The sequence below is a fragment of the Varroa jacobsoni genome, unplaced genomic scaffold (assembly GCF_002532875.2).
Source record: "Varroa jacobsoni isolate VJ856 unplaced genomic scaffold, vjacob_1.0 scaffold_1017, whole genome shotgun sequence".
Lineage (NCBI taxonomy): Eukaryota > Metazoa > Arthropoda > Arachnida > Mesostigmata > Varroidae > Varroa > Varroa jacobsoni.
Window position 1 is genome coordinate 299,545 of NW_019213919.1, and position 18,470 is coordinate 318,014.

General features: G+C 44.5%; 1 protein-coding gene across 5 annotated transcripts in view; it reads left to right on the forward strand.

Moving 5' to 3' along the window:
* Positions 1-239: 239 nt before the first annotated feature.
* Positions 240-18,470, forward strand: part of LOC111265831 (LIM domain transcription factor LMO4) — a 34,048-nt gene continuing 15,817 nt past the window's right edge. Inside the window, exons 1-6 of one of the 5 annotated variants that reach the window (XM_022842770.2) lie at positions 240-655; positions 946-1,106; positions 1,426-1,498; positions 4,084-4,406; positions 11,014-11,248; positions 15,963-16,100. In XM_022842770.2, the coding sequence (XP_022698505.1) occupies positions 11,073-11,248; positions 15,963-16,100 (314 nt within the window). In that variant the 5' untranslated portion in view covers positions 240-655; positions 946-1,106; positions 1,426-1,498; positions 4,084-4,406; positions 11,014-11,072. Of the gene's footprint in view, positions 656-945; positions 1,499-4,083; positions 4,407-10,607; positions 11,249-15,962; positions 16,101-18,470 lie in introns of those variants that run through there. The other 4 variants (XM_086970648.1, XM_022842771.2, XM_022842773.2 and 1 more) reach the window with 4 other exon arrangements.

Genomic DNA, 18,470 nt, shown 5'->3' on the forward strand with positions numbered 1-18,470 from the left:
TCCAGCCGGGTGGTGGTGATAGTGGTTGTAGCGGCCAAGCAGCCTGCTTGGTCGACGCTGCGTCGATCGCTCGTCGTGGTCGTGTGTTTATGCGCTGTCTGTCCGCCTGCCGGCCGGCCAGGCTACGTCTGTGTGCCTGTTCGTCCGTGTGCGCGAGCGAGCCAGCTACAGCTACCCTACGGAGCGTTGCCGCCCTTTTTTGGCCCCCGTTCTCCCATGGCCCCACAGCGTAAAAGACCCGGTACCGCGGGCGGAATAGCAGCCGAACGCTATGACGGCCTCAATTATGAATTAGTGTAATCGTAGATAATTACCATTTATTATTAGAGACGGTATGTGGCTCTACCAGCAGAGCAGCGAGCTACGGAGAGCAGCCGAGAGACGATGATAAATAAGTGAGAGGAACAGAGCACTAGAGGAAACGCATCGCCACCGCTGCCCTGTCGTTCTCTGCCGGCTCTTGCGTTGAGCGTTGTCTGTGTATAGCAAATGGAATGACACAACGGTATAAGCAACAGCAGTGGTGAGTTAGGCCGCATACGTGAGGCCAGCTACAGTATTATAATCGAATACGATACAAGCTAACTAGACACGCAATGTAACACTTGGATAGACGTTCTCCTGCTACTACCATCGAGCTGTTCTCTTGCTAAAGGTAAGCGGCAAAGTAAAAGCCTAACACTGTAGCAGAGTACCAATCTATACCAGTATCAGTACTTAGAGCCAAAAGGGACGAAACTCGACGAGATAGTCTATACGCCTTACTTACGAGCACACACAGAGTATGATACACATTATAAACGGCAAATAAATAGCGCTGATGATTGCTAGCGGTAGATACAATTACACGGTGCATATCTGATTCTACTGCGTAACTGCCAAGGCGGCTAATAATTATATCCATTTTACTTCGCTAGATCGGTTCCTCTTTCGTTATTTTCCCAGGAAAGCCGTGTCAATTTCTTTACTGGAATAGTACCATAATCGGCCGTAGGCGATACCGTGCTTGGGCTGTAGATAGCACGTTGCTTATGGCGACACCTACCGTTTCATGCTAAATCGACGTTGCTGCTCTTCAAGACAAAGAGGCAGGGGAAGGATTCTCGGTATAGCCACCATGGAACCAAGCTAAAGCAATCTGACCCCTTTAGTCGAATACATATGTTTAGTAGAAGCTGGTTGCCCGCGTTCTATTATTTGATTCTAAGCTGGTGAGGCGTTCGTAGAATAATTTGTCACTTGTTTTACTCAGGTAGTTCGTAAGCGGGTACGTAAAAAAACTATTTATTCAAGAAAGGCGGCGATATATATACAATCTTGATGCGAGAAAATTGTTTTTTGTCAGCGCTGGCCCAAGCTACTTAGCCTTTTTTCAGCTGTCTTGCTACGAGAGAGTAAAGGCGCACTTTCGTTTTTTGTTTATAGCTCAGTATCAACTTGAAGGCACGTACCCAATGCCAGCAGAAGTGTTGAGGCATACGGACCACACATGTGAATAGTAAGCACCGTTTCAATAAAATACGCTCGCAAGAAATATTCTACCACTCATCAATGTAAACAGGCTCTCTAAGTAGAAAAAATATAAAAAAAATTATTATACAGAAACGTAAATGCATGCCCCAGGTATAATGATTCATGCGGTCAAGTTTCAGCTACCAAAGAAAATTAGCAATTATTGTTATAAGGAATGTTCCGTTCAGCTGTTCGTACAGGCTGCTTTATTATTATTTCTCTTTATAATTTGCATAATAAACATTGTTTGTTAAATTATTCTGTGCGCGGTTCGTATCCAAATGTGCCCATAGACATCATGCTGGCATGACCCGTAGTGGCATTCGTTTGTTCGGCGTTCGATAGGAAAGCAGCAGACGTGTAGTTGCAGAATCGGCCTCTGCACCGTAGAGGGATTGCCTTGTCGTTTAAATGGTTACTCTTTGCTGCCTTTTTGCCGGTTGACTATTTGCCCGTTGCTCCGATGTCTGTTTCCTACCATAGTTTTCTCTGGCCGGCAATTTCGTTTCCTTTTCCTAAGAATGGAACGAACCGGAATCGACCATCTCGCGCCGCTGTACCCCTTTTTCCATCTTTGGGGGCTTGACTTCGCTACCTCCCCTACGTACCTCCTCTTCCATAGCCCTAGTTTGGCCCACGACCCCCCCACCGCCCTCAGCTCTCGCGTATTGGAAAACCGGCACGGCGGCACCGGACGAAACGATTGCTACCGCTGGTGATACCGCTACGACTGCTTCCAGCGGTTCCACCGTTGCTACCAGCGTCCCAGCCGCCGCTTTGTTCCCAACGGCGATGGTCTTACTTTTTGTCGCCGGGCTTATTTCTGATATTGGCATCGACATGAAGAATTCTTGACGTATCGTCCGAGGAAGAAGAAAAAGGAGCGGACCAGTGGCGGCAGCCGACCGTCTCTCAGCCGGCCAAACGAGGGATCGGTAAAGCGGCGACCTATGGAGGAGAGACCGTGAAAAATATAACATACACCTCGAAATATTGCCCGCAACTCTTTTTCCTTTTGCCTCTCCACGTTTTACTCAGCCACTCTTCTTAGTGCTCCCTCGATCGCTGCCTCCGTCCGTTTCTCTATCTGAACGCTACCGCAGCAGCGGCCGCCGCCATCGTTGTCCGCATCGTCAAGCTGCAGTAGTCGTAACAGCAGCACCAGTCAAGCAGCAAGCGCAGACAGGCTCGCGCTGTGGCCTATAGTAGCCTAACTGTGGCAGCTCCGGCACATGCACACGAAACTAGCCAAGAATGGGGCACAGGTACCAGTCAGCTAGGCAGCAACTGATACGACTACTAGCCAATTTATCCCTTTCCTTCATTCCTCAGAAGTGGCACCGGCGGCATTCGTCCCGTTCTTATTTCTCCATCCGCCGCGATCGCTGGCCGTTTTGTTGTGAGGTTTACGAGGCGCTACGAGGGAGAGCAGAAGCTGGGGTACAGGCTGTGATCGAGAGGAAAAATGATAATCGCTCAAATAGCTGATGCCCTGCTAACGGAGAAAATTGCCAGGGGATAAGTGGGCTTATGAGGTAAAGGGAGTTGGGGGTGCAAAGTAGCGATTCAAATAGTGCTTGAAAACCGATTCCCCCCGCTTTATCTTTTTACATAGTTTTTCACTATACCGGCAACCTTACCTTATCCAAAACCCCCAATCCGTATTTGCGTGGATTATCCTTGCGCACGATAGCTGCAGTACGACATGGTGATGATTTTACATCCAAGGCAGAACTAAGCTTGAAATGCGGATTTGAATACAGAGGACGGTGCCTGAATAGACGAGAATGATCATTCTACAAAAAGATAGGCAGGACTAGCTTAAAGTTTACACTAAAACTAAGTAACGTATAAATTAGCTAGATATTAGGTCAATGCGAAGGTAAAACGGCTTTTCTCTCGCAAAGCCTATTTTAAGACAAATATCAATGCATGCCTGTTGGATGGACAAGGCCTGTCGTTTTTGTGGGAGTCACTTTTACTCTTTTCCGTTTATAGAGACCACAGTGTATAAAAAAAAGAACACGAATTAATTTTTTTTTCTTCTTTTTTTTTAATTAAAAAAACCACAGCTATATTATGTTCATTACTTATCATTTATAAAAAAATATGCCAACATCATTTGTCATCATTGTAGAATAGTAAATGCCATACGCTGATAACTATATGCGTATACGTGTCTCCGTAGAGTGCTCATCCAAAACTGAGAATTTATTTTGATGCCATCGCAGCATTTTTAACCTGAAATTGTTATAAATACTAGATGTGCAAATATTAATGCCTAGAAGGTTGAACCTCAAGTTTGTCATACATAATTCCGAGGTACGTCCTTCGCCAAAATTCCCAAAAACAATGGAGCTCACTATCCTGTTGTTATGGACTACAGAGAAAGTTCCAGGTCTGAAATATACCACAGATTAATTTTTCTACTGAATGACAGTTTTAGCTCTGTGTATAATACGCAGTGCCGTTCTTTTTACATACTTTCGACATTCTTTATCTTAAAGATCAGGATTGCAATTTAGCGTGCATTAATTGTTTGGTTCATTCGTATCTTATGCTTCCTTTCAGAGGCCGCCGAACGCCGGTTTCATGGACACCCCCAGTAGGTGGCTGGAGTGAGGGCGGGGCACCTTGCGGAACTACGCCTCCGCACGGACCCCTAGGAGGAGCAGGACCCCCTGGCGCCGCCCACCTGGCGGCTCACGGACCCCATACCCCTACAAGACCGCCCAGTTGGGACCCTTTCACTCCTTCTGATTCGCGTTCCTCACCTGGCTCCGATCAGCTATCGAATATAGATCACCCTGCTGGTGGAAATCCGCCGCAGCAGCCTCCGAGTGGCCCTATTGGACCGGCACCGAATAATCCCCACCACTTTTACAACTTTGACGGTAAGTTATCAAAAACAAACAAGCATACGCACAGAAGCATATGGAAATACGAGCAGAAACACGTGACGGCTAACCTTCATACATGTTCTATTCATATTGTTATCATCACTCAATGGATACTGGCTTAATTAGAATCTTGCCTTTTTTTGAACATTGTCCTACTAAACATAGGTCGATAAACAAGACATTAAGCAGACAAAAATAACCGTTCATTGAGAGACGAATAAATACTGGTTAAATCCGGAACTAAGAAGTATGGTGTTATGGTCATCTAGCACGTCGTCTTCACCTATATTACATATAGCAGCCTTATAATATCATTATTTGATTCCACATATGATTCATAAATTTCCTACTCTGTAAGGATAATCGCGTCATGGATTCCAGCCAATAGCATATGAGCTATTACGTGTTCCTATGATCTCCTGGGATCTGATGTGAGCCCCTGAGAGCAATCAGTCACATTCTTGCATGGCACAGATAGGTTTAGTGGATAGGTTTTTATCACGCATATAAAAATAGAAGTTCAAACTTTCATGCCATGCTGACAGCAAGTGTTTGGCTAGACTTGTAATGCGGTGTTCGACTTAACTTCGAAGCGTTGGCAGTGGCGTTGAAATCGATGAGAAATTTAAGTTATGTCTGAGTCCCGTGTCCAGGTGAGGGTCTTCATTGAACAAAGACTGCCGCTACGAGTAGCAGGTACAGTATACAGAAAGGATGTCGGAAGTTATGTCCCAGCTAAATTGATCTTTAGTGTAATAACAATCTCTCTAACCCCCCTGCTGTTCCATGCCTGGCCGTATTGCCTCGAGTTTTAGCCAGATGGCGCATATCTTAGAACTCCCAGGTACCATTCACTGGTTATACCGCAAAAAGGCGCAGCCAGACTAAGTGTAGTGTTTCCGCCACCCCACCAGCGGTTTGTCATCATTTTCAATCGTTGAAATATGTGCCAGCTAGTTTGAGCCACAGTTCATTGTGTAATACTACGGGTCTACTGGTAGCTGAATAGGAAGGGCAAGGAGGGATATGGAACGCCTAAGGCTCCCAGTGTTGGACGTAAGTCGCCGGCTAGCGATGATGGCATGCTTTTAAATCTTAAACTTTTACTTGCAGCTGTTTTCGAATTCCTTCTGTATGTGGCCCTTCCCTCTTTTGAACACTGGCTGTTATTTTGTTTTATTTCTCTTGCTGATCGGAACTCTTTTTCTGTTCGCCCAACTTTATTCTGCCTCTACCTGGGTTCTCACTCGCACACATCTTTCTACCATGATCTTCTCTTAGTTCTTTGTTACCTCGCTCAAAAAACTGCGTTTCACCGCCGTGGCCACTGGTGCTTCTGCTATTACATGTCTCCCAGTTTTGAGCCTGGGGCTCGCCTTCTCTGTGTCCCTTTCATTGGTTCGTTTTTCCTAATGTTTTGTATGTTTGAACAAATAAGCACTCTGCTGCTGATTACGTAGCACGTTCCGTTTAGCCACGTCTAACGTCCGCAGCGTCTGGCTATTTCCCTGTAATTATGGAATACCTCTGTTGTGCATTTGCCTATGCGGCTACAAACCTAACGGCGTTCTCGCTATAGGACGTCGTGATAGGTCGCTAGACAGGAGACAGCAGTCCTTGGCTGTGAAAGCGAGGCTAGCTTGCTCGAAAAGCAAAAGGAACCACGCGGAGCTGAGAGGGACACGAATCGTGGGGAAAGGGAAGGCAGGGATCATGTAATGGAGAGTATGAAGTTATTCAAATATTTGATGATGACTATGATCGTGTTGCTGTTGCAACAGTGGCAGCAGCAGTCGTCAACGATGCTGATGGGAAGGATGACGATGAAGGCGAACGATGACGCTACTATTGACGAATAGACGCTGCTGGTGAACGCGCAAACCGGAATACGAACGGATGAGCGGATATTAGCCGTTAGATGTTGCCGATGCTGCTGCTACTACTTTGTAAATTTATATTTATCCCACTCCCTTTAAGGCAATACTAACGACGGGTCCCTAACCGACCACTGTGCGTCGTCCACTTTTCGTCTGCTAAGCTTACTATTGCTGGAGCCCTCGCGATCCCTCGTCCCTCCAGGCAGCCCCTACTCGGTCGTGGTGTGCGTGCGTGCGTTCTACCGTCATTATCCACCCGCTTCCATGGCCCCTACCGACGTCGCGTCGCCCCCGTAATAGCCCTTCCCTGCTAGCAGAGAGGTGATTTTTCCCCTGTGCCACCCCACTCCAACCAGCCATTGGGCAGCCTGCCTCTCTCTCCCCATCCTACTGGAATGCTGCCGCTGCTGGCGGCTGATTGAACTATGCTCTGTTAATTGAAAAAGTTCCCCCTCTCCCTCTGTCTCGCCTGTAGCGCTACAGTCGACGCCAGAGTGGCAGCGGCATGCTTCCGAGATGGGCAAGTTTTAATGTGACGCCAGCCCACCAGACTTTTCTTTTGCCTTCGAATATCTAACGCGCACCATGACACACATCTTGTAGCGTTGCTAAGCGAAAGATGAAATCGGTGTGCGTGTCATCAAGTGCGTATTACAGTAACATGTTAGAATAGTAAGAAATGAGGTTCTGGGCGCAAGACCTTATGTGATTATTGTACACATTCGGTGTTAGACGGCACATGATTTGCTAGCTATACGAAAACGACAAATAACTACATTGAAATATATGTTGAAATGTGACTTGAGCGTAATTTGTTTGTGTCTGATATATCTTGTCAACTGAGCTTATATTTCCAGAGTTACCAGCTGGCTGTAGTAAGTTAGTTTAGAAGCAAAACAGTTCCTTTCGATGGTGAACTACAAACTCTAATTTCAACTACGGAGAGTAGCTTAGTAGAATACGAAGAGACGATACCTAGCTGCTTCGAATCTTTATCCAGCTCGGCCAGCCTCATTGAATGTATTTGTGTTTCAAGTACTCTTCAAACCATGGATTCCGAATCCACAATTGTGGACCAGCTTAAGTAATCATAGCTGCCATTAAACTTGACGTAATTATTACCTTTACCGTTATAATCACGCATATTTTACAGGTGATGTCAACGACGTTAGTTACGTGGTGATTTACTGCAGGCCAAAAATTCTCGGATAATTTATGTTCATCAATATTGTTACTGACGCACAAACATTATCTACAAATGTTTTCTATAATCAATTTCTTTTCATTGTTAGGAAAGTTACACGCTTTGTAGGCATGGTGATCGTCGCTTCGCGTCCTGTCGTTCCTGTTCTCTAGCGTTTGTGCTCATATTTGCTTTGTGTTTCAGTTAATCACCTATCAGCCATTGTTTCCATTTAATAGATATCGTTTTTTCGATAGTTACTTCGTGCCACTAGAGCGTGTGTAGACCATTACCTTTGCTTTTATAATTTAAATATTAATTGAATTACTAATTAATCTGTGTTAATGAGCCTCTTTTCATCTCTGGTATATACTATATACAAGCTATATAACTATATAGAAGCAACAGATCACGGCCCCATGGACATTTTGCCTACGTAGACCTGTGAATCTTTAGTTAATTATAGTATGCCTATTTTTTTTATGGCAGTTTCTGTTTTCTTCGTTAACGTTAGGCCATGCGTCAACCGACGTTTGTCAACCACGAATCATGGACGTTGCGGCGATACCTGTGACGAGAAAACACGATTTCTATCTAGTTCGTTCGCTAATTTGATCTACCTACTAGCGACTGGTAATTGGCGGATTAATTCTGGTCGTTGACCATTCGAAAATACGGCACTGGCTGTCATCGCAACGCTATCGGCTTGTCTTTGCCGCTATGTCCGCCATCGCTATTATTCGAAATTCTCTCTGTTACTATTTTCACTAACGAACGAGCACGAGTGCTAGTATATTAAGTTATTAGGCAATTAATCAGCTAATGAATATTCGGCTCGTGCGAGCCACTAATAACTTCGGGCACGCCGCGAAGCCGTTGCCTGTTGACCTCCCTTTCGTGTCTCCTCCCATCAACTCCTGCTCTTCCTATAACGTTCTCCACGTTGAGTCTTAGCTGCACCGCCGCACCGGCCGATCCTGCTATCGCTAGCGACGGTGGCCACGCACCGTCGTCGCATGCTCGAACAATGTTCTTGACTTTTCGTCGTTTTTCTTCGCTGCCAGCGGCTTTCTTATATATATGGTCATTATTGCCGCAGCAACAGTTGTTTATGGGATGCTAGAAATATCCAGCCTTTTTAGAGGGGATAGCAGCGAAGAAAAGTGAATAGACCGGAAGATTACAGATACCGGGAAAACTGATGTGAAAGATAAATAACGCTGCTGCAGAGTTCTGCGATTCCTGTTCGATGATTGAAAATAGCGTTTGTTTTGAGAAATAATTATGCCCCTTTTTCGTTCTTCTGCACCCAAAGGGCCTTAGCTAAACGGGATGCCACTTGAAGGTAGCGACTGGAATAGTCTATTTGTCTTGGCTTACTAATGACGGTGATTATGATTGTCTCCAAATTTGCAACGCCCCGAAGGAATAACAACGTTCGTGTTTCCGCTGCACGACTCTCGAAAAATTTCGTTGAGAGCTGTTCTTCTAAACAGTCTTCTACGGGAACATCTCCGAGATTCAGCGAACGGCGCCACGCCGTTTTCAAGCAAGCCGCAAGAGTTGATGGGTTTTGGTTGTTTTTGTGCTAATCTTAGGTGTACTATTGGGTGACAGTTGAATCCGCTCGTTTTAGAATCGGCAAGAACGTAATGACGTGCTGTTTTAGTTTTCTTTAGTCATTCGTCAGGAAAAAGACGACAAAATCGATATAAAAAATCCCTTAGCACCAAAATCACTCATCGTAAGTTTCCGTGGGAATTATGAGGTTGGCGTATCCTTCCGTGACAGATTTTCGTTCTCCGCTAAATATCGAATAACGAATGGTTCTATTTGAAGTGTCGGTACAAGATGACAAATAATAAACGTGGTCGTCATAGCTGTGCACAAGACTTCACCTATCTACAATGTGTTTACTGCCGTCAAGCATTACTTTAAACGGCTAGCATGAAACGAAGTGCGCCTACGCCCGGCTCTGAGCCTAGAGAACTACCTGTTTCTATGTTAATAGGCAAAGCTGTTGCCAATGCACCATCACGGAGATATGCATGAAATATATATAAAACTGTTGCCATTACAGCGCAGCACGTGACAAGTATTAACTGAGTAACTAGCTCCATTTGGCCGAACGTTGCACGCACAGTATCTCCTCGATAGGGGGTTTTTAGTTGAAGATTTTAGAAGAGGTAGTGGGTTGAGTAACCGCTGAAAGCAAATTAACCAGCTTAAATGGATGTTGTATTCTGCACAAATACAACGACCAGAAAGTAGCGGGGTTAGGCTTTGCTGTCGTTCACCATCTGGCGCCATCGACAGAAAGTGTGCCTTAATAAACAGTGTTGTCTGCTACTTATTTTATACTATCTTATTCTTTTAGAGACGTTCGACAAAAACGCTACGACAGTTTTCGACGCGTTAGCGACGTTCTCCGACGATGCGGTAGTATTGGTAATGAAAGGAACAGCGGTCGATGGCAGCGAAGCGAGTATTTTCTTTCTAGTGCTCTGTACATGCAATGTGCCTGGATCTGACCAAAAAGGCAGGACTTTCGGACTGTGGGTGTGAGCTCGTCTTGCGTACCCCTAAGCCGGGATCGAATTAGATTGGACTTAGGCAACAATTCAGACGCAGACTAGTGGATACGCAGTCAGGTCCCGATTGATCTTCCAAACAAATTACTATAGTTTCTACAGGAACGAATGGCCAGTTGCCGTTCATCTGTGGCAGGAAGTCGAAATGGAACCGCGATTGCAGCAGCACTATGGCAGGACCACCATGGAGCCAATGAGGGAGAACAACGACGATTCGAAGAAAGGACGTGGTAGTCGAGCCGGCGGTGGTAGCTTATTAGGTGTTAGCAAATTTTGGCATAATTAATTAATTTCATTGATTAAACCGAAGCCCCGCACCCTCTTGTCGGTCGCCGTCCACCCCAGTTTAGCGCCCTCTCTCCCGTTGCAGTGGCGTCGTTCTGTTGCCCCGCGGCCTTGAAAGCAGCCGATGGCGGTGGCAGCAGCCGTAACGACGATGCGGTGACGTAGAGAAGATCGCGTGGCTCTCTTCACCGAAAGCGATAGAAAAGAGGGAGAAAGAGACAACTTCTTTGACGTAAGCGCTTGCAATGTCCCTACGCGTAGCAAGTTTAATCAAATTTATTGCTAAAGCAGGCCAGAGGGTTGCGGTCGTGTAAAAATAAGATGACAGCTCGGACGTCCGCGATGTTGTTGAGTTCAACTCGAGTGCCCTAGCAATACCTCCATATTTAAATAGACTATTTATATAATGTGTAGGATGGCTGCTAGATTGACACCATTGTGATGCCGAATGCTATTTAATTGAAAGGCGAACACGCTATCTAAGAGCTGTAAGACAAAATTTAGCTTTAATTAGGTTACTTGATTGTACTTTGTTTATTATGCGCTCGGTGTAGCATATTGTTGTGCTCTGATGGGACACTTCCGTTTATGATAATAATAGTGAATATAAATTATAAAGTAATCATAACACTCCTTTTTCTTTGTTTGCTTCGTAATGTCTTCAGCAAGTGGGGGTGGCAGTTTATCAGGCCCTGGAGGATCATTATTATCTCCGCCATCTGAGATGATCTTACCACCTCACGCTTCGAGTCATCCGGGAGGCCACCCAGGGGGGCATGGCTCTCCCCCTGGAGGTCATCCTGCTGGATCTCTCACACCTGGCCATACCACCCAGGGAGTCGTACAATCGCCGCCCGCAAAATGTCCCTGCGCTGCTTGTGGAGGCGCCATACAGGACCGGTAAGCTCAATTCAAACTAAAGCAGGATCCGTTCGAAACTGCGTAATGATGTCGGATGGCGTAGTCGTGTATTCATACGCAGCTATGCATCCGCGGGTTGTAGATTTGCCCCCCGCTGAGGGTGTAAAAAGATTGCTTTTGGTTAAATATGACAAATGATAAAGATTCGAGAAGCTTTTTACAGTAATCTCTATCGGCTGTGCAGAGCGAGTGCTCAAAGGCAAAATCCTGCGGAAAGCGTACTGGAAGGAAAAGCTAAGCAGATACACTTTTTAGGGATAAACCCATGACCATAATTTTCAATAACATCCGAATCTATAAAGGCAAATAGTAGTCAGCAACAGTAAGGGATTACCAGTAGTAGGAGACAAGCACGGCAGCAACAACAAAACGCACTACTCTCCGACCGTGTAGATTCGCGTTGAAATATTAGCCTGCCGCCAGTCTGACGCGACTGGTGGTGAAATCTACTACGTTTTGCAACGCGCTATACATTACCTAAGATTTTCTTTATTATTCTCAGAACGATGTTTGTAAGCCGTTACAGAGTCCCCATTCCTCGTAAATAAATCAAGCAAATTTGTACAATTTTTATAATATGTAATCTTTTCATATAATATTCTTTTATGATTGATGTAAAATATAAAATAAATGGTACGACGAGCGACCATCTTCAACGAACGTTCTATTTTTATGAAAATAAAAATGAAAATGCAAAAAGATACAAGTTAAGCGAGTTTTTTTGAGGAACGATTTATCAAACTATGTCTAAACCGCATATTTATTATGTCGCAATGTATAACGGACGGCGTGCCTTGTCAGTAGACATACTATAGTAACGAATGAAATTCTGGGCGAACACGTTTTCAATGTAAAAAGCTATCGAATAGCGTACAGTACACAGGTATGTATCTAACAATAACAACAATCGATGTTTTTGTTATTAAAGTTAATACTTGCAAGTGAACCATCGATTAAATAGAACAATGTATTTTCGAGTTGGATTATCAGTAGAAATTTAACAGACGGCGCTATATCGCCCACTGCATCAGATGGTTAACTCTCGATCGACCGACCCAGTTAGCTTTACTGACGATTGGCGAGGCAAAGCTGTCGGATACTAACTTCAGTCATCTCATCAGACATAACTAACCAGAGACTAGTTAGTATGTACTGCCTCGTCTACTGTGTTTTTCTTTGAACTCTTCACGATGCTTAAATCAAACACCTTCATTACTATACATAAAAATACCGTAGAGTGATCACCGTAATTTCACATTCGTTTCTAATTATAGGAATACATACATAATACTTAAATGGAGCACTCGCGTTTCTAACGTTTTGCAATTGTTTGCCCAATCTGTCGCTTAATACTGAGCCACAGAATTCGCATTGTGTTGTTCTGCGACGGGTGGTGTTGTTCTAATTGTTGTCATCGTATGGCAAACGATAGGTGTACAACTGCACACAAAAGCATACACAACTAATAGGCAGTCCGGCCTATTCTACCACGTCTAGCTGCGGGACCTACACATACGCACGCATATACAAATGTCTCCCTCTTACCCTGCCCGCTGGCTGGAACGACTAAGCTTTTAGAAGGCGTAGTACTGAGCCCTAACAACCTCCGCTTATTTTGCCTTGCCATCCCACTAGCAGCACCATGATCAGCCCAAGTCCATCTTGTGCCTGTGCCAGTAACGTGGACCAAGCGACGCTAGCTGGGTTGTTCGGCTTTACGGTGACTACGCCGAAGACGTAGAAGGGAAGGGTTACTTTAAATTCGGTTTGGTCGGTTCCACCGGTAGCGTCAAGCAGAGCACTAGTTACGGGAGTAACAAAATGAGGAATTGGAGAGGAAAATGGCGCACTGGATGGAGTAGATGGAGGGTGATGGGGTTATCAAGGGGTCTCGATTTGGCTATTTTCTCTGTTTCTCTTCGTTCGCCCACTGCCACGTCCGCCAACAGCAGCACCACTGGAGCGACCGTCGCCGCGGCTTTTCAGAGGTAACAACCTTCGCACAACTATCGATGGCGGTACTAGCGGCGCGGGCGGGGGGAACGGGGGGGGGGGGCTAGAAACGGTCGGGTCCTCCTCAGTTAGTCCATTCCATGGCTGAGCAGCACACCCGCAGACACCCCGCGGCATCCAATAGCTTCTTAACGACATCTCATCAGCAAACACGCTTTTCTGCTAACACATCTCGCACATGGAAGAGCGTGGGAAAGACAGCGGGTTTCGGTACAAAGACAGAGGTGCGTGTGGGGCTGAAAAAGGAAGGAGAAGATTGGGGCGTTGCGAAAGACAGGAACGCTGTTTTTTCATAAATCGACGGTAATTATTATGATGGTTATGGCTTTTGGTTAATACCTTCGTTGTTATCCGCCGTCATGAGGAAGAAATATGTGCGAGTTTTTTTTACTTGGCTTTTGTTACTACTGAAATTTTCTACGTGTTTCATGTTGCTCTCTGATACGTATGTTAATGTAGTCTTCCATGTTCTACTGTGGAGACAATATATACTATTATATTAGTCGTCTGCAACAACCTTGGTTAGGTCTCGATTGCGATGTATCGATTGCCATGATCAGCTGTCCGTAAGTGTGGCTATACATCGTTGACATTAGGTTGCGGATATTCCTATTTTGAACCTTTTTCTTCTATTCGTGTCTTAATAATAAAAAAAAAAAAACAGCCACACCTTATAGCGTTGGGCTATCTACAATAGATGCACAAGCCACAAAACTGTAGACACGTTCGCACAGAACTTATGGTTAGCTCCTCAAGAAACGCGAGTCAATTCAGTTAGAATGTTGTGTTAGTGATTTAGGTAGCAAGCAGTTATACAAGTTAGTAAACTTGGTAAAGTTTCAAACAACTCAATTGTATCTAGTAGTCGAAAACGACTTCTTCATCCTAGTAAAATTAATCCGTTTTGGACTTTTTTGGAACAAATCAAGTACTGGCCAATATGTCTTTGTAAAGTGTGTGAGGTTCGAGCATTACAGCAAAAGTAAACAACGTAAATACAGATGAGTTAGGATTAATTGTAGAAGATGTAGTCTTCATTTATACAAATGAAGTCTTGTTATGCGCTATCTATGCTTATATGTATATATTTCCACGTATGCATTAATTTATCTACTTATACCATAGTTTTTATTTTAATTTACTGTGATTTTGACCACGACACAGCCTTTTCGAGCCGAATGGTCAAGAGCAGACGACAGGTGGGAAAAGCATAATAAAACGTTTTAGATCTTATTGTTCTCCAATAGTTACAGGCAATTACACTGATATGATCACCTTTGTTTAGGTGATACCGCTGTTTTGGTTCAGATGACGCTGCTGCTAATTACAGGGGACTTATCTATAATAAATCCGGCCGAACAACTAAATTAATTTCGTGATTAGGATGAACGTTATAGGGTAGATTTTAGGAGCTTGCCATAGCTTTAACTCTAATTATGACGTAGGTGCTACTATAGTATGCTTATTGCAATCGTTAGTGGCCCCGTCAGATAGCCTTGTCGTTGACCAATGGGATCGGGGTTGTCCTGAAATGATCTGTCCTACGTTCAATTTCTATCCTGCAACGCTACATTAATGCTTTTGAATGTCTAGCTAACTCATCTAAAAAGATCTAGGTGGATTTAACATACGTTGCATTTTATGGAATAGGTGTTCTCTTTATAATCCATGCAGTATATATATATATATATATATATATATATATATAGTTGCTATAATTATTGTTACCAGAATAACAGCAGTAGGGTGGCTATGCTCCTAAGGATGAATGGGTGGTTGATCAACTGCGGCAATATTACATAAGTTGATCACTAAGAAACGCTAAATGTCACATATCATTAGATCTATGGAAGCAGTCGAGGGGGAACTGGCCGGAACGGTTAACATTCAAAAATGGCCGGGTGAAGGGTGCAAAACGTGAAACTCGCTTTTTTGGGCGTCTACGCAAGCGTGCTCGACCATCCCAATTACGACCGGGCAAGCTGAACAAGCTGACTGATAGGCGAACCAATGACGAGCTTTGTACAAAGAACGATGACTTCTTTCGTATACAGATCAATGCCATACATGCATTTGTTCATTCAATCCAATTACGACAATAAGGAAATATCAGTCATCAATAAGAGCATAATTTCATTTGATAGTTTTCATTTATCAGAAACTAGATAAATTTCTGCCACGCAGGGGTACACTCCATATCAGTGTGATGTAAATCTTGAATATACAGATTACACATGCGGCATTTACAGAGACAACGCTGATATGATGGGAATCTATGTGGACGTTGATAACACTGGGTATGATGACATCAATAGGTATATATACACGGCAAAATTTGATTTCAATAATGGAAATTAAAATAATTTTCAATAATTATTTAGTTACCGAGCTATTTTTGTTCATTCTATTGCTACGCATGTCTGAGTATCATTGTTTGTTGTTGCATTTCCCGTGGCTGAGTTTTTGTTCGCCAGAGGTCTCGCTCTGAAGTATAACATTTATAATTTACCCATCACATTCAAGTATAATTACTAGGCTTACGCTGTCAACCTTTACCAAGCATGACAATCACTATAAAGCACATAACGAATACGTTCAATTAAACATTTCTATTAGACCTAAACTTATGGCATTGTAATAATAATAGATTTGCGGTTGATTTTCAAATTACTTTTTACAGGTACTTCTTGCACGCGATGGATCGTTACTGGCACCACTCGTGTTTGAAGTGCAGTCTGTGTGGAACACCCCTTGCGGACATCGGCAGTTCGTGTTTTTTAAAAAACGAAATGATTCTTTGTCGGGACGATTATATCAGGTAAGAACCTGCCTTGTTGTTCTAGAAACGATGAAAACTGTTGTTCATTATGGTCGCCCGATTTCAAGCTACTCAATCTATTGGCATGGTACAATTTTTGTGCAAACCAAATGGTACGTCTATAGTGAAACCTGTAAAACGTCGAAGTGTATATACTGAAAATTAGATGTCAATAAAAGCGTAGCTATAGGCGACAAGTTACAGCTTCATCTATCTACTAGTTTGATGGATTGACAGCACTAAATGCCCTGTAAAGGGATGCGTCTGTATTTGTCTGCAACGTTTAACATATTCAGAATTAAAAAATGCGAAAATGTACGGAATCGAAGATGAAACCCAGCAGACAGAAGCGATATGCAACAACCGTCATAGAGAAGCATAGAGTGCCTACCGCATTCGGAGCATACAATCCAGAAATGAACAATAGCTATAACATGGTTTCATACGTACACCGAACGCTCATGCGCAACCCCTTACACAAAACTAGTGTGGTCATGATATTACCCCAAGCACCTAGCAGCTGGTGATTTCGCTTTCGCAAACCGCAACGTGGGCGCAACCAGCAGACTCTCTCCCACAATCGAGAGCTATCCGATTCCTTTAGATCGCACCCAGGCAAAGTGCAAAGGCGTATACGGTAGTACATTAAACACCTTACTTTAGGCATTTAATGTACTGCTGTTACACCTCCTTGCAGTCTCCTAAGCACTCGTTTCACACATTTCGCTCGTCGTTTTTCTAGTCGTTTGTCTAGTTAAATGGGGGCATCCTGTCACTGAACGGGCAACGAGTGCGCGAAAGGATGAAAGCGCGTCGCCAGCCAGCTGAATTCAACCACATGCGTCAGAGTTTCTGAAGTCTTTTAACCTGTACAGTGATTTAGTTCACACCGATGTCGAAGAGAGATCTCCTATTGTACAAGTGTGAAAAAACGTCTGCTGCCTATCATGAGGACTGCATACGCCACATAACGGCTATTTTACTTCTAACTGCATTTAATGGTGTTTGTCTGTAGAAACCGAATAGTTACCGCGCACACTTTTCACGTGCTGCATGAATGGGATGACCTTAAGGAATGATTATCGAGACTGGTGAAGAACGAGGGAGCGCATTTGCATGCTTCAAACTTTGAAAATTAGATTTCAGTAGTTCACATCAGAATCATGTCCAATTGCTTTCCTCTTCATGCGAAGTACCCTCTTTAACGAGTGAGCATGGCCGGCGCTAATGGTCGTTTCGATAGTCATCAGCGCCATTCTCCTTGATTCTATCGTTGTTTCTCGGCAGCGAATGTATCTCTTCGTAGTAAGGAGATACGTTTCGCGGAGGACTATGGTCGCTTGGCTTACGAGGAGTTACAGGAACGAGAAGGTAGCCTTGCCGTACATTTAATCTCCAATAGCCTCTTGCACACCCTCCAATCCGTCCAATGCATCCCCTCTTCCACTCTCATCGAGACCGGCAGCCGGGCAGCTCCTAGCCAGCTTCACCGGCTTTCGCGCGCTGGGGCAGCTTACCCCATCCTACTTGCAGCCCCTGTTCAGTAGTACGGGCTTGCTAAGTGCACTTTCAAGTTGCTTTTAGAGATCAGACCGGCTCCCCCGCTCTCTTACGCAATGGTCGCCTAGAAAAGTAAGGGTAACTAAAAGAAGAAGTAGCGGGCAGACTTTGGTAAGACGAGGCAAAGCACGGAAGGAATTGGGGGTTTAGAATTGCGCGGTGGTAGGGGATGGGGACGGATGGGGCAAATGGGTAAGAGGGACAACTGCCCGAAAATACTTCTCGATCAGTCCTCGCGTCCCTGCAAACTCGACCCCTATACGCGTTCGGGCTCTGGGGGTAGCGCGCTAGTGCTCCTGTAGTGCTTCATTCTCTTGAGAGAAAACGTACAGAGAGAGGAAAAAGAGAACACATAGGCTACTCCCTTAAATTTCTACAGAAGGCAGCGTCATTTGTTCGTTCTCGTTTTCATCGTTCTCCTCTTGTGTTCAGACACACAAGAGGAGAACGAGAGCGAGGACAGCAACTAACGCGCTCTCACCGGAAACGGACGTACGTTGCCATGTCTGCGAATATCGTCTGCTCACATAGACTTTGTTTATCTGACATCACCCGTTTACGCCTCGTCCGCGGTGCGCTGTATTATTCGTGCGCGCACGCGCAATGCACATTGTGCCACATGGCAACTGTACGTTACGTTTCATGTTCCCGTATCTATCACTTGTTTGTGTATACGGTATTATTCGAAGTGGACGGGAATTGGCGTCCATCACATCGCTTCTTGGCATATTACTGCCAGCTATGTAGGACAAACACGAATCTGAACCCTGCGCAGCTGCTTCTGCTTCGACTCCATACTAAAGTCCCCTT